The sequence below is a fragment of the Leopardus geoffroyi genome, chromosome B3, assembly GCF_018350155.1.
Source record: "Leopardus geoffroyi isolate Oge1 chromosome B3, O.geoffroyi_Oge1_pat1.0, whole genome shotgun sequence".
NCBI classification, from domain to species: Eukaryota; Metazoa; Chordata; class Mammalia; order Carnivora; family Felidae; genus Leopardus; species Leopardus geoffroyi.
The window spans coordinates 100117441-100144355 of record NC_059337.1 but is presented as its reverse complement, the minus strand read 5'-3'; the positions used below and the strand labels follow the sequence as shown (position 1 = coordinate 100144355).

Below are 26915 nucleotides of genomic sequence, written 5' to 3'. Positions count from 1 at the left end.
GTTTAGAGTTAAGCTTGCTCCTCTTTTATTGGAATGCTGACTCACCCCAGAAAGATTTATTTTTACAGGTCAAAGAGTAGTACACCACAGGGTGCAGCCCACTGTGTTTTGGTTATTGTGTCTTTGATTTTACAAGTAACATGAGGTCATGTATTTTTTAAAACATGAAAATAAAAAGTGAACGTTGAATTCTCGAAAGCCCAGGGCTTTTTGGCTGGTTCCTCCCACTCTTCATGATGCGGATATGCTAAGCTGAAAGATAGTCTCAACTGTGTCTTCAAAGGCTTTATTGTGCAGCTGTTGAATTTTTAAAGGTGTAATTTATGATATATCATGTCTACTCTTAGGACTAAGATGAGTACTGGCCAGCTGATTCTAGTGAAAATATCATTTGATGACTAAAAGTAGTGAATTCCATTCTCAAGGGAAAAAAATTATCCTCTGGGCCCCAGCACTGGCATCTAATTCCACATCATCTCAAGGGCGAGTTCTTAACACAAAAGACAAGGTTCAGCTGATAAGTTCAGAGCTCGCTATCGCTAGTTTACAGAACCCATCCGAGAATTTATAGGCAAATGACTGTGATCTCAAGTGGCACCATCAGCATGAAAATCATAAGGGGGATCTTGTGAGGATGTCCTTAGGAAGCAACTCCCTTCACCCCTGTACTCAGTTTTCCTCTCTGTAAAGTGGAAGACTGTGCTGCTCTCATTTGTTGAAGGTTCCTAACTAGGTTATGACCTCTTTGTGAATAAAGCTGATAACACTTAGGTGACCATGCCAAGCCGGCAAGTGACATACCAGCACCCAGTACTGATAAGACTGGTTTAGAATTACATATTTGTGTTTGGCTGTGGCACAACATATTAAGGTGGACACTGATAACTTGGATACGATCTGCAGGAGGTGCCAAAATGGTGAGGTGTCACATAAGGGACGGTTAAATAATCAGAAATACTTGCCTGGAGAAGCCTTGGGTGCTGTGTTCAGCAATACGGAAGGTCATCTGTGGCACACGAGTTGGACTTATTCTGGGGATTTGGACAAGATGCTGTGTGAAGGAAACCTGCTCAGTTTCAGCTTGGCGACAGAGTGTCTTTCCCAACACACAACATATGCCGTTCAAATAACATTTGGAATATCGTCTCCTCTAGCTCCCCTACGTGGCTCTGTTGAGGGAAAAGGGGCCATGTTAGGTGTCCTATTGTCCTTCTGTGTCTCTTGGTCTCCTCTCTTTTATGCTTATGCATTCTTCTACCCTGTCCTGTGTGTGCCAATCTTCACTGCATTCTCTGAAACACAAACTTGTCCGACAGGCTTCTTATCATCATTATTCTTGACAGTTACCCAGAGTTAACGAATAGACACCATAACCCCCTAGCACCATGACCGCCACCAGGAATGAGCACTCTGAGTCAGCTGTGTGCAAAGAGGTCGGAGGTTCAGTGACCCACTGAACTGGGCTTCTTAGATCATATTAATCCCTAACCTTATTCACACTGACCACGTCCAGGCACTGTGCTGAATATCCTGCGTGTACATACTCATTGGAGCCTCAAAATAATTGAAGAGGTGGATAATTTTATTATCCTTGTGTTATAGATGAGGAAACTAAGAGTCAGAGAGCTTAAATAACTTGTCTGAAAAAGCCTCAGCAGTCTGACAAATCTTCAATAACTCTGAGGAAATGCAGAGTTTGCTGAAAGAAAGGTTGAGTGTGTGCATCAAAGATAGCATGGGACCTGATGGTAGAGGGGAGAGAGGGGATAATCCGTGCTAGAAGGGTGCTCTGGAAGGGAATGAAAGGAGGTGAGTAAAGACAAGTCCCGAGGTAGCAGAAAGGGCAACATTGACAGATGGCTTGGGAGTCAAACTTTGATCTTTTTCCATTTTCTTAAAATGTGCTTTTTCCTTGTACATTTGTCAGCATTTAAAACTGTGCAGAATTGCTGAATTGCTAATATACTCTTTCTTTACCATAGCCGTGTAGACTCATCCCTGCTATCTTAAATTTGGGGATATGGCCTGCCCTGTACTCTTAAGTTAAGCTTTTTCTAGAGTTTTCTCACTCTAGTGGTCCTTCTTAAAAATGGGGCTCCAGTTCATTTCTAGACCAGCATACGTGGTTCTGTCTTTGCTGTGCCTAGGCATAGCTATTATGCTACACTGCTGTGCAAACATGCTTTGGTCTGATCCCCCCCTCTCTTTCTCCAATTATATAAAATCACATGACTCCAAAGTTAGACAAATGCCGATGCCGAGCCACAGGAGAGCAGGGCTTGGGACCAATATTTTGTTAAAGGGATCTATTTCCCCCTTTCATACAGACAGGGCTGATTCCTATTCCCCAAGCTTGCGAGAGGATACTTGGAGTAGGAGAGCAGGAAGAGGGGCTGCTCACTTTGTGCTTTCAATTCTTGTGTTGGTGTAATAAAAAAAAAAAAAAGAGAAAGAGAGAACATATTTTTAATTTAGTTATGCAGGATGGTCTCCACTTGCTCTTCTAAATCTGCTCTCTCCTGTAGTATGGCCTTCATGGACTGCTTTACCCAGGCTCTCCTGACTCTGTGGATTACAGCTGGTTTTGGGCAATGGGACAAACCAGCAGAAGAGTACAGAGTAGGAGGAGAAGTCTCCAGGAAGGGAGTCCCTTTGTTCCCTCCCTGCGATTTGCCAACAGCTATGCTTCCCTACTTAGGGCTACAGCTCCAGTTGGGTGACATCTCTCATAGTTCGCCTCCAGTGGCTGCTTCTCCCTTGTCCCTTCAGGCCTAGGTGTGGAAGAGTGTGTAAGGGACGTCCACCAACGCTTGTCGATTCCCTCTGTAAACATGCCTTTCATTCAACAGTCCTCAGTGACCCTTTGGAGTACGCCATCTCTTTTTACTGGAAACTTCACTGATTTGACTCTTGGCAGATTCTTAAAAAATGAAACACCTGGAACACAGAATTAAACCACCCCAACTGAACTTTAATAGTACATTCATTTTAGAGGGAATACAAAATGTAATTCAAGAAAATGTACTTAACAACAATGAAAGGAATTGTGAAAGATACCAACAAAACACCAAAAAAAGAGTAACTTTCTGAAATAGAAAATTAATGCCCAATACATGTCTTTGGTCCCCTGTATAGACTATAACTTTAGTGAGCTGCTAGAATAACATTTATTTCCACAGTGTGTACTTAAGTTGATCACAATGCTTTGTAAATTAAGAAATCAATTATAATGCTGTCAGGTGATTGGAGGTATTTATAAATGTGTACTCAAAGAGGAAATCCAATGAAGTTAAGTGTTTGATGAGGCAGAAGACAGTCGTCAATATTTAAGTTGTAATACCACCTGCATGCGTAGGCACTGTGTGTCCACACATATAAACTTCTCATTTGCAGAGAAGACTGCATCTCCATCTGTAAATGGCTCAAGCGGGAGCTCTTCCTAAATTCAGAAAACCATGAGATTTGGCTAAACGAAATAAATCTTTACATAAGTGCAAGCTAATTGTTTTCCCCTGCGTTTCAATGACACCAAAGTTTACCCCTGAATATATTGGTTTTTTTCTTGATCCAAATCAGAGCTGACATTACACGAACATTAGGACAACCCTTTCAAAGCGCACCGACATGAGCAGGCAGGGGTGCCAAGAATGTAAGTGAATTACACTGAGACTGCAGTGATACCGATCGGATTTTCCCTGCTTGCCGCTCAGGGCTTACAGCCTCTGCCAGCATGGTGGTTTTGGGTTGGCGCGGTTTCTAGAGCTTTGTTCTGGTTCTACGTTGTCATGGGTCCAAACCACTTTGAGATTCAGGTCTTTTGGAGGCTTTCTGTATCTTCTATCAGATCTTTGGATGTTCAAGGCCATAAGTTAGTACCAGAATTTTCCAGTTCCCTCTTGGGAAACATGACCTGAGGCCACAGGGAACTGGGAACAATTTGGCTCAGAGCAGACTACTCTGGCCCATCCAATTCTGGACGCCTAACGTCAGAGCTGGGATTCTGAAGTGAAAATCTGCTATAGTTTTTCCTTTTCCATCCCAATGACTGTCGGGGACAACAAATAAAACCTGCATCTTCTTTTATCACAATTGAATTCTCTGACATACGAGGCTAAGCTCCGTGTTTTTCATTTAAGTTGAAAATGAGTCAGTAAACGTGAACAGGTATGTCTGATGTGATGGGATTTTTAGAAAGGAAATATTTACCCGTCTAATTTTTTCTGTTACCTTTAAATTGCCATTAATAATAGGTGATTGTCTATTACACAGGATTTTTACATTTAATTCCTTCTGTGTATATGCAAACAAAACAACAGGACTCAGCCATTTAATACAGTACAAGGAACAGGAGTACATCAGGAAACAAAGCTCTAGAAATCTACCAGTTCTTAAATAAATGGCTTAAACTTTTATATATTGGGCCCCCAGAGTAAATCATTTTGTTCCCACTAGAGATACTATGTCCAACTATGCCTTTTCTTGTTTTTTGTTTGTTTGTTTTTTAAGGTTCTCAGGCATTATTTCAGAATTTTGGGGTGATGGTGAGGTGAAGAGAAGGACTATAGTTAACATTTTCATTTGGTTTCATTTGGAGGAAAAAATAGTCATCTTATAAATCAATCTTTCATATTCAAAGTAACGTTAGAATTTTATGTTTAGGAATTACCCATGAGTATAATTATTAGTCCTGTTTAGAGCAATTTCTTAACTTCAGAACACTTGTTTGCAGGGAAGATTTATTTACATGTCCAGATTTCAGTTAAGTTAAATTTTGCCTGGTTTGTTTAAATCAGTATGAAAGCAAACCATTTATTTATTCTTTTAAAAATAAGAGCTGATTTTACATAGATTGTGTCAAAATATACTGATGCTAGATTGGTTTGGAATCACTTTAAGTGATCACCTAGTTTGATAACTACTTATAGGAAATGGTTTTGCGTAAGCAACTCAACGAGACCTTGGAAAAAACTGACATCCCCTTTTTGTTTTTTTATAATAGCTATCCTGTAATAACACACTGCAAAATAAATAAATAAATAAGGTGTTTCTACTATTCTGAAGATCATGCTGTAAGGAAAAAGAAATACTCGAATACCAAGTACTATACTGACTATTTTAACATTTAAATTACAATGAAACCATACTTTTAAAAACTTGCCAAAATAAATATAATTTTTCCACTTTTATCTCACTAAAAAATATATCTACTCTATAAACTGTTATTTGGGGGAACTCAACACTCTTCCGTTTCTAAATTTTTGTTTCATAGTTTATTTTTGTGACATTTCAGATGAGTTTATGCAGGAACTAAGATGATTAAGCAGTGCAAATTTGCTGAAATATTTTAATGCCGGTATATTTTTATACCATGGCAAACATTTAGATTTAGAAACATATTAAGATATGACTCACTGTTGCATTATTTCCTATATAGTATGAGTCAAACCATGTTTCCTGGATAAACACTTAGATGCATGAGTTTTGCTACAACAGTCACCTTATAAAGTAGATGTTAGTCACAGCCTCAGCATGAGCCTTAGAAGAGTTTCAGGGTTTACTGAGAATTGATCAGATTTTTCCATTCTTAATTCTAATACTTGGTTGCAGACATAGCCCCATAGCCTCTCCCTGGAAATAGAATGAAGAATATTAATCAGAATTAACTCTCTCAATAGCCTATTATTTCTCGTTGAGAGGAAAATTCCGAAAGTGTTCTTCATTACTGTCGGCACAACGGACATTATAAAATAAATAACCCGATACTTTGACACCCAGCTTCCGGAGGAGTAGTGAGAAGGTGACGTTAACCAGCTGAGCTTACTTACTCTTCCACGCGTAATACTGTAGTGACGAGGGAGTCCTCCCACGTGCACAAATACGACACTACAAAGTGCCTGTGATTTCCAAATTCACTGGCCAAACAAAGGGTTTCTTAAGCAATCACAAGACACCAGGCGTGGTTGCTTCCTTGTATGGACTTCGTAGAGAATACATGTGAAGTTTTCTCTGGCCTGACTGTGCACCCTATGTTTACAGCGGCAGTAGCATAGATGATTGAAATCGAACACACGGTAACTACTTAGGGTTTTAAACAAATTACAAAACCACATATGCTCTCATTCAACAGGAAAGCTTAAATCAAAAGGCAACCGGATCCTAAATGCAGTTGGTTTTTTCTCAAAGGCCATGTAACATGCTCATCGAGGGCAGCTTTTATGTATTCTCCCGACACCTTCTGTGAAGTGCCTTGTCAGCACCTCTGTAGCACAAACTGCTGCTGAAACGTTTGTTTACTCTGTTTTATTAGGGTAGCTTCACTTTGTTTATAAACTAACTTTTTTCATTTCTCCAAGGAGCCATTTCAAAATGATCTTCCAGATGCTGGCTAACTAAGCACTTCTTAACTACTGTCCACAAAGGTCAATCTATTTACTGGCATTTGACTGTATAGAACAGGAAGTCTGTGCTGCATCTTGTGTTCTTAATGAAACCCGACAACACAGGACTGAACGCATTAGTCTCAGAACAGGAGGCCGAAGGATGGCAAAGACCCAAGGGTCAATTATTGAATTGATGGATAAAAATCTAAGAGCTTGGAGGTCCCACTTTTCTTTTCGGGAAGAGGTTTCATTCATGTATGCAAAAATCTGTAAGAAGCAAAAAGGAAAAATTATATTAGTTTTATGTTGTAGCAGTGGATGGGATTAGACGACGTGCAATTTCTTAAGATTTAAGAACAAAATATGTGTGTGTGTGTGTGTGTGTGTGTGCGCGCGCGCGCGCCAGTAGTGGTAAAAGATAGGTGGAAGAATCTCAGAAGCATCTCATTCTTCCATGTTTATTCTTGACAAAAAACTCTGAAATGTAAAGCATTGTCTCCTTCTGACAGATGAGGACGTGAACTTCAGGAAAGTTAGTAACAATATGTTACATTTATTTAAAAAAAATTTTTTTTTTTAATTTATTTTTGACAGAGAGAGAGACAGAGCATGAGTGGGGGAGGGGCAGAGAGAGAGAGGGAGACACAGAATCTGAAACAGGCTCCAGGCTCCGAGCTGTCAGCACAGAGCCCGACGCGGGGCTCGAACCCACGAACTGTGAGATCATGACCTGAGCCGAAGTCGGATGCTCAGCCGACTGAGCCACCCAGGCGCCCCACAATATGTTACATTTATATCCAAACACTTAATCTGACTTAATTATCACAATTCAGGGAGAGAAGTCACCCAGAGCATGGGTTCTGGACATAGGACTGCCTGGCCTTGAATCCTGGCTCCATAGATAGCTTTGGGACCGTTGGTAAGAAAAGAAATCTTTGTGCCTCAGTTTTTACATCTGTAAAATGGGTGATAATGAAAACAGTACCTACCTCTTGGGTTTTTTGGGAGGATGACTGGAAGTAATATGTGCAAGCTATGTAAAACAGTGCTCACCCAGTAAGTACCCCACAATGTTAGTTGTCATTATCTCCTTCAGTGAGGACACCAAAGTGCAGAGAAGTCAGGTGACTTTCCCAAGTCCCCAACGGCTGGTTAGTTGGCAGAGTTGGGACAAACATTCCAACTTCCTTGACAGCGAGTAGAGTGCTCAGCCATGTGCTACATTCATGGCTATAGCCTATCTTAGAACAAATGCCCTTAGAACAACCTCCTAAATCCTGGAAAGCTGACACATCTTTGCCCATTGACCAATGTTTTCAAACTGGTATACCAGTTCCCATCTGATTCCTCACATATTTGGGGATCAATGCAAGTTCTGGTCAGATTCAAAGGAATGGAACAGTACATGCTCCATGAAGATCAAACACTCCCACATGGCTTACTGAAAAGAGGAAAACAAAGGAAAATCACACCCGACTTTAAAACCAGTTCTTTATAATGTTACAGGGACTTTCTTACCAGGGGGAGCCTGTGAGGTAGAGAGCTGCGACTTCTTTCCTCCAGGCTCCTTTGCCAGAAAAAGGAATGTTTTTTTTCCTTTCCTCCTGGTACTTACTCTGCAGGCATCTGGCAATTGGATATACAAAGCAAATTGCAGGGATGGAGAAGAGTAGTCATCTTTGGGTTGCTTATGTTAGGACAAGAGCAGGAAGGTTTGGCAGCCAGAGGTGTTTATGACAGAGAATCTTGGAATAGGGAATGGAGGAAAGACTTGGCAGATGAGCAAGGAAAAAGAAGAATTGACGGTGGATTTCCCTGATTATACAGAGAAAAGGAAAGTTAGGTGGGAATATGCAACAGAGCAATACTTTTCTTGTCAGCCAAACTATTTTGGATGAGAAATAGACAGCACTTATATGGTATATCCAAGGAGCAATTTTGAAGATTAGAATTTCAAGATAATGGTGTACAAAAGTCTAGTAGATTAAAACATATTAGTTAATACACACACATACAACTGACACTCTGTCATAGAAAAAGTCTGTAGCTGAACTTATGATCTAGTTTGGCCAAAGCATACGATGACCCGGAACTGGCTAGCCATAGCGGGCAGTGTAGACAGGGCTCAGCACTCTAGTGTCACACGTGAAGATGAGTCAGGTTTTCAGTGGGGAATGACCCGCATCATAGTTCCTGATCTCATTAGAGAGCAATAGAGAGCAATGAGAAGTGAAAAATGGTTTTAGAGAATGAAGCAATTCTGTACTATTTGTTTCCTTTCCCTTTCATCCATCATACTGGGCAATTTTTAGAAATGCTTAAAATTTGTATTTCATGAGGTGGCCAAGATTTTGGAGGAGATGATTTCTTCTTTTACAGTGGAAAAAGTGACATACTTTAGGGACCCTGAGGTTCATGATATAAGTTTTATCTTTTTTTACCTCACCATTTCCTTCCCCCACCCCCAACCCCACCCCCATGGTCCTCGTCTCTTGCCCAGAGCTCACCATTTTTGATGTTATGGATCCTAGCTTTGTTTTTAATTGTAAAATATACATAGCATAAAAATCTGCCATTTTAACCACGTTCAAGTGTAAAATCAGTGGCATTAAGTACATTTATATTGTTGTGCAACTATGTTGTTTATGTTTTTTTATTTTCTGTATATCAAGATGTTTTGACATTTTAAAACCTTTCTGGTTGGGAAGAGATTGCCTCTCCCCAGGGCTAGCCATTCTTTTTTTTTTTTTTTTTTTTTTTTAATGTTTATTTATGTATTTTGGGAAAAAGAGAGAGAGAGAGAGAGACAGGGACAGAGGGAGGGAGGGAGGGAGGAAGTGGGGGAGGGGGAGAGGGAGAGGGAGAGAGAGAATCCCAAGCAGGCTCCACACTGTCAGCACAGAGTGATGGAGGGCTCGATCTCGCTAACTGTGAAATCAGGACCTGAGCTGAAATCCAGAGTTGGACCCTTAACTGACTAAGCCACCCAGGTGCCCCAGGGCTAGCCATTCTTCAGAGACAGCCCAGGGCTCACCCAGGAGCTGTCCTTTGATATGCAAAGTAACCAAGCCTGAGCCCCTCCACGTGGTCCTGTATCCCAGGGGCAATATTCCTCTGGAGAGGCCCAGGCTGTCCTCCAGCTCCTGCTCCTTCTGCCTCCCGATCTACTCTAGTACCTTCCTTGCGGCTCTGGTGTTGTGCAGTGTTTGCTGTATGATACAACTTATTGTCCTGAGCCTTTCCTGTGCTCCTCTTCTGGCTGCACCGGACTGGCCATCACGTAAAAGAACACAGAATAGCAACCATCGCCACCATCCATCCCCAGAACCTTTTCTTCATCACCCCAAACTGAAACCCTGTACCCGTTAAACAATAACTCCACATTTCCTTCTCCCTCCAGCCGATCCTAGATTTTTTTTTTTTCAACGTTTTTTTTTTTTTTATTATTTATTTTTGGGACAGAGAGAGACAGAGCATGAACGGGGGAGGGGCAGAGAGAGAGGGAGACACAGAATCAGAAACAGGCTCCAGGCTCTGAGCCATCAGCCCAGAGCCTGACGCGGGGCTCGAACTCACGGACCACGAGATCGTGACCTGGCTGAAGTCGGACGCTTAACCGACTGCGCCACCCAGGCGCCCCCGATCCTAGATTTTAATGAAAGGCTGACACATTGGATATATCAATTAATAACGTTTCACTGCTACTTGAAATCAGCCTCCAAGGCTGATAGAATTTATACGTGTTTTTGCACACCTAACAAATTTGCTATGAACAATCTAAACGAGTCAAGTTGAGTTTTGATTCCTTAGGATAGAGGCTCTCTCTACAGGGCTTTGCCAAGAATATAGAGTTTGATTTGGTACCTACAAGGTGGTATGGATCAAAATTAGTGTTCTTTAGATTTATCTTCTTTTTTTTTTTTAATAACATTTATTTATTTTTGAGACAGAGAGAGAGCATGAACAGGGGAGGGTCAGAGAAAGAGGGAGACACAGAATCTGAAACAGGCTCCAGGCTCTGAGCTGTCAGCACAGAGCCCGACGCGGGGCTCAAACCCACGGACCGTGAGATCATGACCTGAGCCGAAGTCAGATGCTTAACCGACTGAGCCACCCAGGCACCCCTAGATTTATCTTCTTTAGAACACTTTCAGCCTCTCATGGAAAGTTTCCTCTTGGCTCTGACTGGGTACTGTGATTCTGGGCTACTTTTCTACTGTTAATGCAACTCCATCGTGGTTTCAGAATTTGGGGGCAAATGAGAACTTTATCTGGTTGTTCACTGAAATCACCTGAGGACTGTTAAGACTACTCTGATGGCTTGCTCCCACCCCCAGAGACTCCGATTTAATTAATCTGGGCTGTAACATGGGTGTCCTCAGGTTTTTTAACCCCCCCCCGGATGATTCTAACATGCAACCAAGGTTGGGAACCACTGTTTTAGAACCTTTACCCAACCCCTGAAACAGCTGAAAATTATTCATTTATCACACTTAACAACAAAAGACCCATCAGTCAAACAAATGACGTTAGCTTCCAGAATTCAGTTCGTGATTGTTACTATACAATCTGATTTTCCTTTGGAAATTGAACCCTATGTGGATAGCAGTTAATATTTACTGAAGACTTATGTGTGCCAAGCATGGGGCTAAGCAATTGGTAAGTCTCATTCTGTTTAATCCTTACACAAACTTGCAAAATATGATTATTCCTGTTTTAGTGAGGAGGAAATCAAGGCCTAGTAGATTAGTTACCATGCCCCAAGTCACCCTCCAGGTAAGTAGGGAAGTCATGGAGGAGCCACACTCAAGCAGTGGGACCAAAACCCTCCTTTTGGCCACTACACAGTCTGCCACCTTCTCCGTAAACAACCTGTGATACAAAGGCTCACGTGAAGTTCACAGCTAACCGGTTACGGGTTTGTAAGAGGCTTGTTTGCAAAAGTGTTACAAAGGTTTGTGGCTATCCCTGCTCCTGTCTATATAGTTAAAAACCACAGCTATAGCTAAGTAGCTACTTGTCTTTCTTTGGGGTTTTTTTTTTCCCCCTTCACACTTTTTACAGTTAAACTGCAGGCAGAGACTGTCATAAGTTTACCTGCCTTGTGAAAGACATTAGGGTATCCTGCCTATGGTTTTGTATAATCCATTCTTTAAAAAACTTTTGGTGTCCACTATACTTCCAAAAACTTGTTTTTAAACACAGAACTTTTGGGGGGACGCTATTTCCCAGGCATATGATGTTTTAAAGAAATCCCTTCCCCCAAACCATAGGTGCTTTGTGGTAGAGGGGACAGGAGCCTATTTCCCTAGGAAGACTGGGGCAGGGATATGGCTCCAGTACTAAAGAGTATTCCCTGCCTTGTGCTTCAGGTGATCCCGGGACTGGACCCAAAAGAGAGTTCATGCTAAAGTTTGGAGCTCTGGGCCTGCACATTCCAGGGTGCTGGCCCTTAACTCTTCGAGAAAAGGATAGGCACTGTGGAACATCTACCCCGGACTCCTACAAACACAAGATTTTGCAAATGATTTGAAAGTGACCCATGTGCTGCTCGTGTTGTGCAAGAAGAACCCTGGGGTAGGGGAAGTTCTGGCCCTCCCTGCATGCACTTTCCCTATCCCCGGCCCTTCCCATCACCCATATGTCCTAACTGCAGAAGACTTAAGCCTAGTGTTCCGTTAGAGGGGGCAATTTTAGGCAGCAGATTATTCTGAGAAAAATGAAGCTTGGTGTATCTTGGCCATATAAACTGAGGCACGGTGGATGTGAACTCAAGATAAGGGAGGGGAATGGTGGTCAGAAACCACAAAATAGAGGACAGGAGAAGCCACGGAAACCGAGCCGACCAAGTTGCAGATTAACTGGGTCTTAAGCCTTGGTGGAAAGAGACTTGCTGTCCTCCTGAACACTGTGGGGAGATGAGTCCCTCACCATTTCTATTCTATTCTATGCTATGCCATTCCATTCTTTTTTTTTTTTTACTTAATACTGTGATGGACTCTTGACATGCCAAAAAAGAAATACACCATCCCTAAAGCTGTTTTTCTATAAAGTGAGGGCCTGGCCTCAATTATCTGAAAGAGCAGTGATGACTAACTTAAAGGGTGTAGACATAATGTGCAGCTTTTCTTTTGGAAGAACTATGGCTCTTGCTGTCTAAATTTTAAAAATTCAGTGTAATTGTGTCTTTATTCACAACCACCATTTTATAATGGTGAAGGAAGAGGTGTCAACCAAAAACATTACTTTAGAGGAACATTCTCTTTTAAAATAATTTTTTTAATGTTTATTATTTTTGAGAGAGAGAGAAAGAGAGAGACAGAATGTGAGCAGGGTAGGGGCCAAGAGAGAGGGAGAGACAGAATCCGAAGCAGGCTCCAGGCTCTGAGCTGTCAGCACAGAGCCGGATGCGGGGCTCAAACTCACAAACCGTGAGATCATGACCTGAGCCGAAGTCGGATGCTTCACCAACTGAGCCACCCAGACACCCCTAAAGGAACATTCTCTTGAAAGGTCACATGTCTTAAAATGATTTCACTAATCCCCAAACACATCGTTGGTGATGCATAAATGATAAAGGGATTTCCAGCCGTTCATGGATAGAACTTAAAATATTACCAAACAAATTCATTGTGGTTATGCATGGAGAGTTCTGAGATTCTTTCATCCTTACTAGCATTGTGATATTTTGCACATACGTAACTGACAAATTTCATATGTTTTACAACCCCCATTCATGTTACATTTTACATAAAGAGTTCCAGGAATGAACAGAAAACTCCAGTACTGTTTGAGTTTGCTCTGTATTTTGAAGACCATATTTCCACTAATCAGACTGCCTAGAAATTATAGCCCTAAAGAATTTCTAAAGATGAAGACAATATTTTAGAATGAGCCAACGGTTCACTTTTGAAACTTCAGAACTGAATAATATATTCTAATGGCAAGTGGAAAGCAGTTTAAAATGACCAGCAGTTATCCACAGCTATAGGGAATGTAGGGACTGAGTGGCTTGATGTGGGTTGGAAATTAAAATACAAACATTATCTGAGGCAAGATTGGAGGTCTGATATATTTTCTGTGTTCTGTTCCATTTCAGGAAGAAAGTTTCTATTTATCTCTGTGAAATGATGACAACAGCTGATCAACATAAGGAGGAATTCATTAATTTATACACTATCCCTTTAGTACATAAACAGTTTGGAATATGTTGTTGGTCCCATGCATGATTTCATATTGGACAGCCAAAATAATGTCATTTCCTGAAAATACCATGTTTTTTTTTGTTTTTGTTTTTTTTTTTTTTTTTATCACGTAAGAAATGTTTTATGTGTACCAACAGAAGATTTTATGTGAGGGGTAATCTGATTATTTCTTAATTTAGACCAACATTTATATTAGCCAGTCTCCTTAAACCTCCATCTCAGCCTTTTAATTCATAGGACTGTGGAGAAGAAAAAAGAAACCGCACACTTGGCCCCAGCTCCTTGATCTGGCATGCAGAAAAAGGTCTTTGCCATTTTATTTTTAAAGTGAACAAGTTGGAATTGAGACAAAGCGGTCCAGATATTTATAACATCCTTACCATTCTTTTGTGAAAAGTTGGATGAATCTTCTCATATGCAACCCCTGAAATGAGTACTTTCTCTCTGCTAGTACTGTGGCTAAGAGGACAGGCTCTGTGCTTCAACTGCGCGGCTGTGAACCCCAGTTCCAACACTCACTAGCTCTCGGACCCAGGGTAAGGTATTTGCCTCATCTGCAAAATGGGAACAATAATACTATCTATTTTACAGGTTGCTGTGAAGATAATAAGTTAGGTATGTAAAAATTAGCACTCAAAAGGTTAGCCATTTTGATGTTGATAATAATGATATTTGAGGGTTGAGCTTGACTTCATTATAAGGTGCTGGGCATTTTACATTTTGCTAGTTCCACTTCCAACCTTTGGAAGTCCTAGACTCATGTTCTTGGAGCAAGCAGTAATTCTAACCTGACTACACCTTGGGACAATGGCTGACATAAATAGTTCCAGGTTTCCTAAATTCCCCACTCCCCTCCCTCCTTCCCTCCCTCCTGGCATGCTGGAAAAGGCTGGTGCCCCACTGGATACACAGCTGTCAAATATCCTCTTTACTGGGCCAGTGGAGTGGTGTGGCCTACTTTTGAGGGTCACAGAAAGCAGCTCTGTTATCCCGAGGAAGGAGTAGAGATAGAGTAGATTGCTAGTACTTTCTGGGGACACAAGGAAGACAATTAGTTGGGATAGCTCATTCATAATCACTTTACATTGGTTACATTTTGAAGTGATAACATTTTGGATATTTTGGGTTAAATAAAATTGATGAATTTTTACCATTTCTCTTTACTTTTTGTTATTTGGCTAATAGAACATTACAAATTCCATAGGTGGCACAAGTGTATTTCTATTGGACTGCATGTGTTCTGTTAGAGGAACAGGAGAACTTCTGAACGCAATCACAGGTCTTTGCCTTGTCCCAGTTAGGATGCGTGGAAATGATTCCTGCCTTGTACAGGAGATTGGTGTAGGCCATTTCTGACCACAATTTTCGTGTGGGCCAAGTAGACAAAAAGGACATGAGCAGAAGGTGCCCCCCAGGGCCCATGGCAAGCATTCTGAAATAACAGAATGTATGCACCAAACAGTAGCTGTGATTTTTAAATCATCAGATAAGCTCTCCATGAAATAACTTAAATCAGGATACTGCAGCATTTCATAAGGTTTGAAGTGCTATGTAAATGAAAGGTTCTAACAAGCACCAATAATCTATTGACAAAGCAAATTAGTGAGTGGTCAATGTAAATTTCCTTATTCAAAGATGGCTTGAGGGGCACCTGGGTGGCTCAATCAGTTGAGCACCAACTCTTGACTTGGGCTTGGCTCACTCAGGTCATGATCTCAGGTTGTGGGATCAAGCTCTGAGTCAGGTTCCATGCTGAGCATGGCTCCTGCTTGAGATTCTCTCCCATTCCTCTCCCTCTGCTCCTCCCCCAGTTTCTCTCTCTCTCTCAAAAATAAAATAAAATTAGAAGAAAAAAAAAGACGACTTGATACTTCCCATTTAAGGTACAGTTCAAATACCTGTTTGGGGCCTAGTGAGTTACCTACACTTCATCTGCATAACTTGTCATGTTAGCCCCAAGGTGAGAATCAGTGTCTGACTTTCTGATTATGTTCACTCTAGGCTTTTTCCCTGTTCTTTGGAAATCTTTGCCATGCATACATGCAGAAGCAAACCTGGATAATATTTGCTGATAGTATCAATGCCACTACCATAAAGTGCCCTCATAATCCTCATCTGGTGTCCCCAACCCATAAACAGGCGATCTAAATAAAAACACAGCTTCAAAGTGAATTTCCTACTCCCCACTCCTTCTAACCAGGCTTCTAGGCTCTAAGCCCCTTGCATCTGGCAACTCTGGAGCAGTCTCTGGCTTAATGGTAAATAAAGGGGGAAAATGAATTTTCATATGAATATGTGTATGTATACACAGAGGGCTTGAAAATCAACATACAGCAATAACCGAGATCTCATGATAAAAGGCAAATTTATTTGAAAACGGGAACCTGTTGAAAATCACTGCCTTTATCTTTTATACTGTATGTATGCAGTGGATTAGTCATGATCAGAGGAGAGAAATTTTCCTCCTGCTGTCTTCCTCTAAAGGGCTTAGGGAATAACAATCCTTTTCACAAGCCTGTGGTCCCCTCTGAGCCCATTCCCAAGGTATTTAATTGGCTGGGGAAGGGGTATTTTTATATATATGCACTCAAAGATCACAGAGGAAACTCCAAGAACTGACCTCCCAATTCGCACCAGGCCAAGACCAACACTACCCACACCAGAAAGGGTTTATGGCCTCTGAGTTGTATTCTAAGTTGCTTAGTGGAACTAGACATTCTTTCTCTCAAAGACACATGTTCTGCATATTAGTCCTGACCGCCCCCCCCCAAAGGTGATTTAATTCCTATTATGCCACCAAACATTTCTACTAGTAAAACAAAAGAAACGCATAGAAGCCATGTCAGTTTCTATATCACAGCCTTTCTGTTGCACAAACTCCCTGGTTCAGGGTGGAATAGAAGATGTGGCCTCTCGTGGTCCTACTTCATTTCAGAAGAGGGCACCTTTGTGTAACTTATTGATTCAGACCAGCTTCTGCCCCAACAGAGAATGGGGGGTAGAAGTGTGAGGACAATGGGGACCAGAGAGAAGAGAACATAGCTATGAATCCAAGTTAATTTAGGGGGCAAGGTGTCCTTTTCCACCCTGGAGGATGAGTATATGCAAGTAATCAAAAGCAGTGATGGAGGCGGGAAGTAAGATAAAGTCACTTCTCTAGCTTCTACGGGTCACACCTGCTATTGGTAGGCCCTATCCATCTCTTCTTTTCTCCAAGACGGTGCCAGGAGGGAGTTATGGCCAACTGCTTACATCCTTCAGGGTCAACCTTGTTCTTTTTTTTTAAACTTAAAAAAAAAAATATATATATATATATATATATTTTATATATATATATATATATATATTTGAGAGAGAGGGAGAGAGACATAGAGCACAAGCGGAGAAAGGGCAGAGAGAGAGGGAGACACAGAATCTGAAGCAGGCTCTGAGATGTCAGCACAGAGACCAATGCGGGGCTCGAACCCACAAACCATGAGATCATGACCTGAGACGAAGTCAGGGCCTTAACCAACTGAGCCACCCAGGCGCCCCTCAGCCTTGTTTTTTTGAAGACTGGGAAGTGGCGCTGCGAAACTCCCAGTCCCCAGCTTCCAGTATGAGGCCAGTGCCTGCTCAGACACATTCCAGGCTCTGCTACCTGTTCCACCAGAGGAGACTCAAACTCACAGCATTATAGAGCAGACTGCTAAGCCTGCACCAAACCAGGCCAGCACCCATCCCCGAACCTAGGCACCCATCTTCAGTTCCCCAGGCAGCCTCTGGCCTGCTGGGTCATGGCACATGATGTACATGCCTAACTCTCCCAACCCTGAGATGGACCAGCCATTCCTATGTGTGGCTTTGTGCTCATAAAGTGTATGACTCTAAACTGAAGAACCCCTGTACATATTTCTGATAGTGATATGAAAAGAATACTTTGTGAGGGTACAAATGCCTTCTTTAGAGGAATTGCAAAAGCTTAGCGAGGGGTTTCTCCAAGCAACCAACTTTGCCTGTAATTAGCATTATGGACATATTATGAGGTCCACATTTTTTCATGGCCACAAAGAGTTACATTCCCAGTAGGTAAACTGGGAAACATGTGAACTGTTTGCTGAACTTTTATGACAAGTAATGGATGCTCTGACTTTATCAAAAGGGACCCTTCTCAATGGCAGCTGGAATGCTGTGGGTTGGCCACCACATTGTGTGTTGGGAGAAACAGAAGTCAAAGCACAGAGAACACCGACCCATGGGTAGGGGGTACAGGAAGGTGACCTGAAGCTCAGGGAAGTCAGGTTGTAACTGATACCCATCCAAAGGTGGAGGGGGCTGCCTCCTCCACAGGCACTGAGCCAGGCTAGCAGAGGCTGGGGGGTGGGGGTGGGGGGTGGCTTTTAACCCTCTGACAGTGGTCTCGGCTGGCTTAGTGGAGGGTCAAGGCTCCCTTTCAGGGGACTGTACTAGGTGTAAGAAACACTAGCATAGAGTCAGCGGGTTAGGGGAGCAGGGAAGTAGGGTAAAGGTGAGAAGCCAGAGGAGAAGGCTCTAGGCCTCCCCAGGACCTATTCTTACAAGTTGCAAAAGTGAGTCGGAAGGCTGCCCAGAGCCGGGCTATGGAAACCAAGTGGCTTAACTTACTGTGAAAGGCAAGGAGCACACAGCAAAGGTGATGGTCATAATAGCCAGGAGAATGAGGTGGTCTGTCTCCTCCGCCATGGACAGCCTTTCCCCTCTCCTGCGGGCCCCAGGGGCGTCCCTGCAGCTGCCCAAGGAGGGCCCGCAGCGGCTTCTCCTGCTCCGACGGTGCATGCGGATGAGGTTCAGGATGACGCTGAAGTTGCAGGCGAGCACCGCGACGATGAGGAGGAGCAGCAGGGTGGCATACAACTGCAGGTACGTAGTCTGGCCGTGCTCGATGAAGCACCACGTCCCGGGGCAGTACTGGACGTACTGCCCGTAGTTCAGCAACGGCAGCGAGCAAAAGAGTAGGGAGACGGTGTAGATGGTGGGCAGCACTGCCAGGCCGCTGCGGCGCGTGACACGACGCTGGTAGAAGTAGGGATGCCCGATGGACAGGTAGCGCTCCAGGGCCATGGCGAAGAGCATGAGCATCGTGGCCAGGCTGAAGAAGGTCATGGCGAAGGCGAAGTAGGTGCACGCACGGCTCTCAGGCGCCAACGCCACCAGGGTCTGGTTCCGAGCGTAGGAAGCCAGCACCACCGGGCTGATGAGGCAGGTCCCAAGCAGGTCGGTGAACACCAGCTCTGTCACCAGCACGTGGAACAAGGAGACCGAGTTCCCGCGTCCCGCGCTGCGTCCCGCGTCCCCCCGCCAGCGGCGCGCCAGCAGCGCCAGAGCGATGAGGTTCCCCAGCACCCCGGCCGAGAACATCACCGAGCTGATGGCCGGGCTTTCGCCGGAGGGGAGCCACTGCCGGGACCCGCAGTCCTCGGGCCAGGAGTCATTGGAGATATTGCCCATGGTGGAGCGCCGGCAGGAGAGCGGCGCCCTCCTCTCCCGGCTCGTACCTGGGAGGAGGAGGGTCTGAGAGCGCTCCGGCACGCAGAGGGAAAGGGGGAGGGATCCTAGTCCAGAGCCCCCTTCCGGCCCCCAGCGCGCCCAGGGCAGGCTCGGCCCCAGGGCTCGCGTCGCTCCGGGAGAGGCCACTAGGCTGCAGCATCCGGGCGGCGCTCAGGGCTCCTCTGCCGATCCGCGCTCCTCTCGGCCGTGGCCCCGCGCCCAGGGGGCGGCCGCCACCACTCCGCACCCGCCTGGGGACGGACTCAGAAGCGGAGTCACCGTCCCCAGGGCTAGCGCCCGCAAGCCGCCCCAGAGGTGGGACGCGCGCGTCCCACCCCGTGGGGGCACTGCGAGTTCACTGCGAGGTCCTCAGCGGGGAGAGGGGAGGAGACGGCCCCGACCCCGAACGCCGGCCCGGCCCGGCCCCGCGGGCGCTGGGCTGGAGCTGAGCTGTGGCCCCGCTCCCACCCAAACCCTGGGGAGTGGGTGCTGGAAGCCGCACGGCCGCCGACCTCGGCTAGGAAGCGTTGAGCCCAGGCGGAGCGCTGGGAGCGAGAGCGGGGCACTTGTGGGGTGTGCGCAGAATTCACGGAAGGCGAAAACGGGAAAGCAAGAGTGACTCACCAGACAATGGCGAAGTTTGGAGGGCCAGTCCCGGCCGCGTGCATAAGAAGGGAACAACAGACACTAAAGACAGCTTGCAGTAAGATCAGTGTTCTTTTTCTTTTTTTCTTTTCTTTTAACATTCTCAGGAAGATAAGCCAAGGGGCCAGGACCAAAATTGGGAGGAAGTTGAAAGTACGCCTGGTGGGTGTGAGGAACCGAACCAGGCGCACCGCTGAGCTGCCTGTTGCATTGTCGGCTTTGATTCGGTTGCCAGCATTTCGCCTTTTCCTGTGTCAACACCAGAATGGCTAACCACTCGTTTCAGCAAGCAAGCAAGAATGAAAAGAAAAAAGAGAAAGAAATGTTCCTGATGTGTGGAACTGTGTTTGTGAACACAGCTGGAAAGCACCGCACGGTGGCTCTCCACTCAAGATCGGCCCTGAGAGACAATGTTGCTCAGGATTAATCTTTTCATGTTAACTGTGCAGAGCACATTTGGAAAGACCCATTCCTGGTAAAGTGTATTACTAAGTGGCCAGTTTTAGAAACTAGGGCTGACAAACGTGTCACAGTTGCAGACTCCTGAAAATGGGCTGGTGTTTAAAACAACAACAAAAAATCCAGTTTGATGGTCGAAAGGGGGTAATTCTATTCTGTGAGGAAGGTCATAGTCACTTGGGGACGGGAGGAAGACTGGGAGGTGGAAGGATCTGCATAGGGAACAGGCAAGGGGAAAAAGTCATCAGGGTGGAAGAAAGAAAAAATTACCTGTTGAAGAACACATCTTACTCGCCATGAATATGTTAGCTCACCTTGATACTTGGTCTGGGAATTGGAATGGAGATGAGGCTCCCAAAGGACAAGTTCACAGGGAGTCTATTTTTCTCAAATAAGGAGTTCAGCAGTCACAGGTAGGTGGGCTTCTCAGGACCCACCTCCTTCTGTTCTCCAGCCCTTTATTCCTAGCATACCGGCTTTCAGTCTACATGTTCTTTCCCCATGTAGTCACCAGTCAGGATTCAACCAGAGAAAAAGAACCACTATAAGTGATGAAGAGTGACAGATTTATTGTTAGGCACCAGATCTGTGCTGTTCAACATAGTAGCCAGTAGCCACATGTGGCAGTGTAAATGAATTAAGATGAACTGAGAGTAAAAATGTAGTTTCTCGGTTGCACTAGGTACACTTCAAGTGCTCGATAGCCACATGCATGTGACTAGTGGCTATCGTTGGGCAGCTCATATACAAAACATTTCCATCATCACAGAAGTTCTATTGGAGAATGAGGCATCAGACCTTACATGATTGTGGGAGCTCATTGAGAAGTCTATTCAAAGCTGTTTGCGGTCTTTGATTCTAGTGTTGAATGTGAAGTCACCATAGGTCAGACAGAATGGCAGTCAGGGTAGAAAGCTAGACCTGGATAAAAGCAAGTACAGGCTTGGAACCTGCAGGGGCTAACTGGAATTCATGAAAAACTAGAATCCTCTAAGACAGACTGGATTTGTGTGTGTCCCTCACTACCTCTGACCTTGATAACAGGCATACTGCAGAAGAAGCTGGCATCCTTCATGGGGCTGCACAAGCATTTGGCTTAGCACATGGAGAAGCTGAAGGAGGAGACCCGACCAGCAAGGTGAGCCAGCAGATGAGTGCAATGTACTAGAGTCACCACTGTGCCTGGAGCCCTTGCATTGTCCTTCAGAGCATGAAAACCATGGCTGCTGCTTTGCCGCTGCCCTCTCAATCACATACAGCACTTCTCTTGTGGCTAATGCTAACCTTGAAACCATGCAGAATTCTGGAGAACAGATCCTGCTCAGCTGAGTTGACCCAGTATAAAGCTACCACACTGCCCCGTGGGTCCAGGCATGAAGTCTGCATTGAAAGAGGAGGGTGAGAAAGAGGCAGCTCCTGTGAGCTCTCTCTCTCTCTCTCTCTCTCGTGCCTGTTTCTTTCATCAGGAAAGCTAGTTTTCTAGAAGCACCTCAGTAGACTTCCCTTTGTGTCTCTTTAGCCAGAATGTGGTAAATTGGCCACTCCTTAGCTCCATAGGAGCTGAGACGAGGGTATTGGGCATTTCCATCTTCTTCCAGAGTAGAGACAGGCAGGGGAGAACGGGCTGGGAGTGGCATTGGGTTAGTCAGCCACTTGTCCACTGTTGTGCACAGTGCATTCCCTACTATCCCCTCTGTGGAGCCTGAAAGGAAGGGCAAGAACACCCATTCCAAGTTGCACCCACTGCATTTGAAGAAACTGAGGCACAGAAAAGTTGACGCTCTTACCCAAGGACATACAAAGTTAGTGCAAGGCTAGGAGTATGGAAGCCAGACCACCTCAATTACATTACAGACCCCTGCATATTGCGCACATTGTCCATTTAAAGCCAGAAAGGAGTACATGGCAAGATACCCATCCTCAATACTGCATTAGAGCTCCCTGGCAAATCACCCAACACAATTTAGATGTTACTTTTTGCCTGACATATTGGTGAAATTTGAAAAGATTACACATATCCAGTATGACCAGAGAGAGAGAGAGAGAGAGAGAGAGAGAGAGAGAGAGAGAAATGGGCTTACTATTGGTGGAAGTGTGAGTGTGGCTACAGCCTTCTTGGTGAGAATGGTCTGTTAATTATCACAAATTTTGAATATGCTTCAGCCCAGAAATAATATTAAAGAAATGTACTGCCTCAGGAGACATAATCTGACAAATACACAAAGTTATCATATACGCACAGCAGAAAGAATGTTCATTATTGCAAGAATCTAGAGGACCTTCATAGAGGACTTGTTTAATAAATTTTGATATACCTATGCAATGGATTATATAGTTGCTGAAAAGGATGATATGTATCTGTAGTTCTTGATAATGATCTTTACCACATATTGAGTTAAAAGCATGTATATTATTTCATTCATATAAAATGATATGTATAAGCATTTGCATAGAGCAGCATCTAGAAGGATGTTCAGCAAAATGTTAGTAGTAATTTCTCCGGGTAGTACTTTTTTCTTTATGCCTGTTTGTTTTGACTGATTTTTCTATAAATATGTATTACCTTTATATTAGGAAATGCAAGGAAGCTGCATTAGAAAAAATTTTTTAGAAAAAAATCACTGGAGGAGACTGTCCTTTCTACTTGGCAGAAAGCAGGGAGTTAGATGCTAATGTTTTAAATTATCTTCCAGTTCTACTATTAAGGTCTTGCCAATTGTTTGAGGCTGATCACGAAGAGTGGAGATGTATCCTTATATTTTTCACGAGGATTTTTGCAACTGTCCTTATTTGAAGATTGGAAATAATCACGCATTTCACACCATTTCTAATAAGACGGTGCCCTGCCCTATTTCAAATTTTTTTTTTTTCTTCAACGTTTATTTTTATTTTTGGGACAGAGAGAGACAGAGCATGAACGGGGGAGGGGCAGAGAGAGAGGGAGACACAGAATCGGAAACAGGCTCCAGGCTCTGAGCCATCAGCCCAGAGCCTGACGCGGGGCTCGAACTCACGGACCGCGAGATCGTGACCTGGCTGAAGTCGGACGCTTAACCGACTGCGCCACCCAGGCGCCCCAGCCCTATTTCAAGTGACTGCTTTGACATTAGATTTTTGTCATCCTTTAACACAATTCTGTCATCACCAGGAAGTCCCTGTCTTACAAAGGTGGAAACAAAATGTCAACCAAAGGGTCCAAAAAAAACAAAAAAAAACAAAAAACCTCAAAACGCAGTTAATAAAAACCAACTTTGAGATAGGTTCAAAAAAAATTAAACGTAACTAACTATAAGTGGGCAGGTAGAATCTTAGTGGAGAAATAGAAACTATAAAAAAAAAAAAACAGAGTGGAAATTCTAGAACTGAAACAGCAGCTTGTATTTGGCAGAAGAAAGAGTGAGCTTAAAGACTAATCACCTCTGGTCACCTTGCTTTCCATGTTATCATTACTTTTGTGCTCACTGGAAATATTCACACACTTTCCATACCATGCAAGGCTTGCCCCATTTACCTATCAAGAGATGCATGGGTTTTCTGTGCTCTTGGATACCTCAAACCTCTCTGGGATCTGGGGTGCAGGGCCACATTATGTAGGAAACTCCAGTGTTCACATCTAAGCTAACTCTTGTTCTCTTGAACTTCCCCTTCTCTCTTTCACAGCTTGTGGACCCAGGTGGGGAAGAAGTAGGACAACTTTACTCTTCCTCATCTCTGACCTAGGTCTCCTCTACCTAGGTCTCCTCTACTCTAGTCTTTCAAAAGTCCTAAGCCAAACATTGTGTTCTGTTACATTGTTCTTTCTTTGAGGCAGTTAGCATAGCACACCCTAGCTGCTGCTAAAACTAGGCAAAGGGCTCACTTATCAGCCAAGTACTGGGCAAAAAAAATTCACAGGTTAATATGTCAAATTATAACATTTACATTCACCTAGGTGTGTGTATATCCGAGGCTTGGTGAGACTTATTACAACCTCATAGGATTGTTTGAGAAACAATTTGATAAAGTCTTTGCAAAACCTGGGTCAATACAAAGTGCTTTACAAACGGATGTAGGAGTACAACAGTTCTCTTGTCTTTAGACGGGAAATATCACAGCTGCTTATTAGCTCCAGGAGTTCGATCAAATGAGTCACTCCAATAATGTCAGGAAGGTAGATTGCCTGTGATTCTTATTTCTTTTCTAAGATTGATAGAGAACAAAGAATCCAATATAGTAATGAAAATTCTCTTTTCTGAGAAATGTTGCCTTCCAAGGACAAAACTGACTACAGGGCAGAAAACCACACATAACATAAGAATAAGGCTATAGTTATTCAGCTTGTTTGTATAATGTGGCAACTCATTACAGAAATTTTGGAAAAATTAGAAGGAAGCAAAAAGTCATCTATGAATGTGTATCCTTTGAAAATGACCACTCTTAACATTTTGATGTGTTCTTTATTTTTTATTCTATGCATTTTTTGTTTTCATGGATATGATAATATTGTATCTAAATTTTTCTGTACTGTTTTTTTAAAAAACTTAAAAGTAGGGGCACTTGGGTGGCTCAGTCAGTTAAGCATCCGACTTCAGCTCAGGTCATGATCTCACAGTTTGTGGGTTTGAGCCCTGCTTTAGGTTCTGTGCTGACAGCTCAGAGCCTGGAGCCTCCTTGGGATTCTGTGTCTCCCTCTCTCTCTGCCCCTCACCTGCTCATGCTCTGTCTCTCAAAATAAATAAATCAACATTAAAATTTTTTTTTTAAAATATAAAGTATATTGAATAGCTTATATTACAATATGCATTAAAGGCCTTAAAAATGTGCGTGCTCTGAGATCCAGAAATTGCACTCTAGAGATCTATAATCCATTATTTATTCATTCAGCAACAATTTATTAAGGCATATATTTACTGAGGCAGCACAGTAAAGTTTTAAGAGCAGGGGTTCTAGAGTGAGATTGCTTTGGTTTTAAGTTTTTATTTAAATTTCAGTCAGTTAACATACAGTGTTATATTAGTTTCAGGTGCAATATAATGATTCAGTAATCCCATACATCACTTGGTGCTCATCACAAGTGCATTCCTTAATCCCCATCACCTATTTCACCCATTCCCCACACCTCCCCTCTGGTAAACATAAGTTTGTTCTTTATAGTTAAAAGTCTGTTTCCTGGTTGGTCTCTCTCTCTCTTCCCCCCGCTTTGCTCATTTGTTTCGTTTCTTAAATTCCACAAATGAGTGACATCATATGGTGTTTGTCTTTCTCTGACTTATTTCACTTAGCATTATTACCCTCTAGTAGATCCATCCATGTCATTGCAAATGGCAAGATTTCATTCTTTTTTATAGCTGTATAATATTCCATTGTGTGGGTGTGGGTGTCACACACCGACCACATCTTCTTTATCCATTCATCAATCTATGGACATTTGGGCTGTTTCCATAACTTGGCTATTGTAGATAATGTTGCTATAAACATTGGGGTGCACATATCTTTGAATTAGTATTTTTGTATCCTATGGATATTTAGTAATGTGATTGCTGGATCATAGGGTAGTTCTATTTTTAACTTTTTGAGGAACCTCTATACTGTTTTCCAGAGTGGCTGCACCAGTTTGCATGTCCATCAACAGTGAAGAGGGTTCCCCTTTCTCTGCATCCTCGCCAACAACTATTGTTTCCTGTCTTGTTAATTTTAGTCATTCTGACTGGTGTGAGGTGATATCTCATTGTTTTGATTTGCATTTCCCCGATGATGAGTGATGTTGAGCATCTTTTCATGTGTCTGTTCGCCATCTGGATGTCTTCTTTGGCAAAATGTTCATGTCTTGTGCCCATTTTTAATTGGATTATTTTGGGGGGGGGATGTTGAGTTTTCTGAGTTCTTTGAACTCAAATTTTCGTTCTGTCATTAGGCAAGTTACCTTTTTTTTAAAAAAAAAATTTTTTTTCAACGTTTATTTATTTTTGGGACAGAGAGAGACAGAGCATGAACGGGGGAGGGGCAGAGAGAGAGGGAGACACAGAATCAGAAACAGGCTCCGAGCCATCAGCCCATAGCCCGACGCGGGGCTCGAACTCACGGACCGCGAGATCGTGACCTGGCTGAAGTCGGACGCTTAACCGACTGCGCCACCCAGGCGCCCCTAGGCAAGTTATCTTACTTCTATGCATCTCAATTTCCTCATCTGTAATATGAGGATAATAATATGACTTACACCTTTAAAGGCTGTGGTTGAACTGAGGGCCTGGCCCATACAAAGCACTCAGCAGGTGTCAGCTGTTTTATAATTGAGCCAGGTCCTGAGAGATGCTAATATAGTCCCTGCCCTAAAGAAGCTTATAATCAGGGGCGCCTGGGTGGCGCAGTCGGTTAAGCGTCCGACTTCAGCCAGGTCACGATCTTGCGGTCCGTGAGTTCGAGCCCCGCGTTGGGCTCTGGGCTGATGGCTCAGAGCCTGGAGCCTGTTTCCGATTCTGTGTCTCCCTCTCTCTCTGCCCCTCCCCCGTTCATGCTCTGTCTCTCTCTGTCCCAAAAATAAACGTTGAAAAAAAAAAAAAAAAAAAGAAGCTTATAATCAGATAATAATAATGAAAAGACTACCATTTTTAGGGGCTTCCTATATCCCCCAAACTGTTGAAGACTTCATACACATTTCATTAATTTTTATAACAATTCTATAGGAAGGGTCACAGAGAGCCTTGTTTCAGGGAGGAGCAAACAGATGAGGCTAAATACTCAA

General features: G+C 43.5%; 1 protein-coding gene and 1 long non-coding RNA gene across 2 annotated transcripts; one reads left to right on the top strand and one right to left on the bottom strand.

Moving 5' to 3' along the window:
- Positions 1–2950: 2950 nt before the first annotated feature.
- On the bottom strand, positions 2951–19380 carry PTGER2 (prostaglandin E receptor 2). The gene is made up of 2 exons (XM_045450966.1): positions 18209–19380; positions 2951–6647 (listed from the first exon to the last, which is right to left on the bottom strand). Exons 1-2 carry the CDS (start codon positions 19049–19051, stop codon positions 6426–6428), a joined length of 1065 nt encoding a protein of 354 aa, XP_045306922.1. The 5' UTR covers positions 19052–19380; the 3' UTR covers positions 2951–6425.
- A 719-nt stretch (positions 19381–20099) lies between these two features.
- LOC123583835 lies at positions 20100–23556 on the top strand. The gene is made up of 2 exons (XR_006705012.1): positions 20100–20210; positions 21239–23556. It is a non-coding gene; the product is annotated as an uncharacterized LOC123583835 (long non-coding RNA).
- The last annotated feature ends 3359 nt before the right edge of the window (positions 23557–26915 follow it).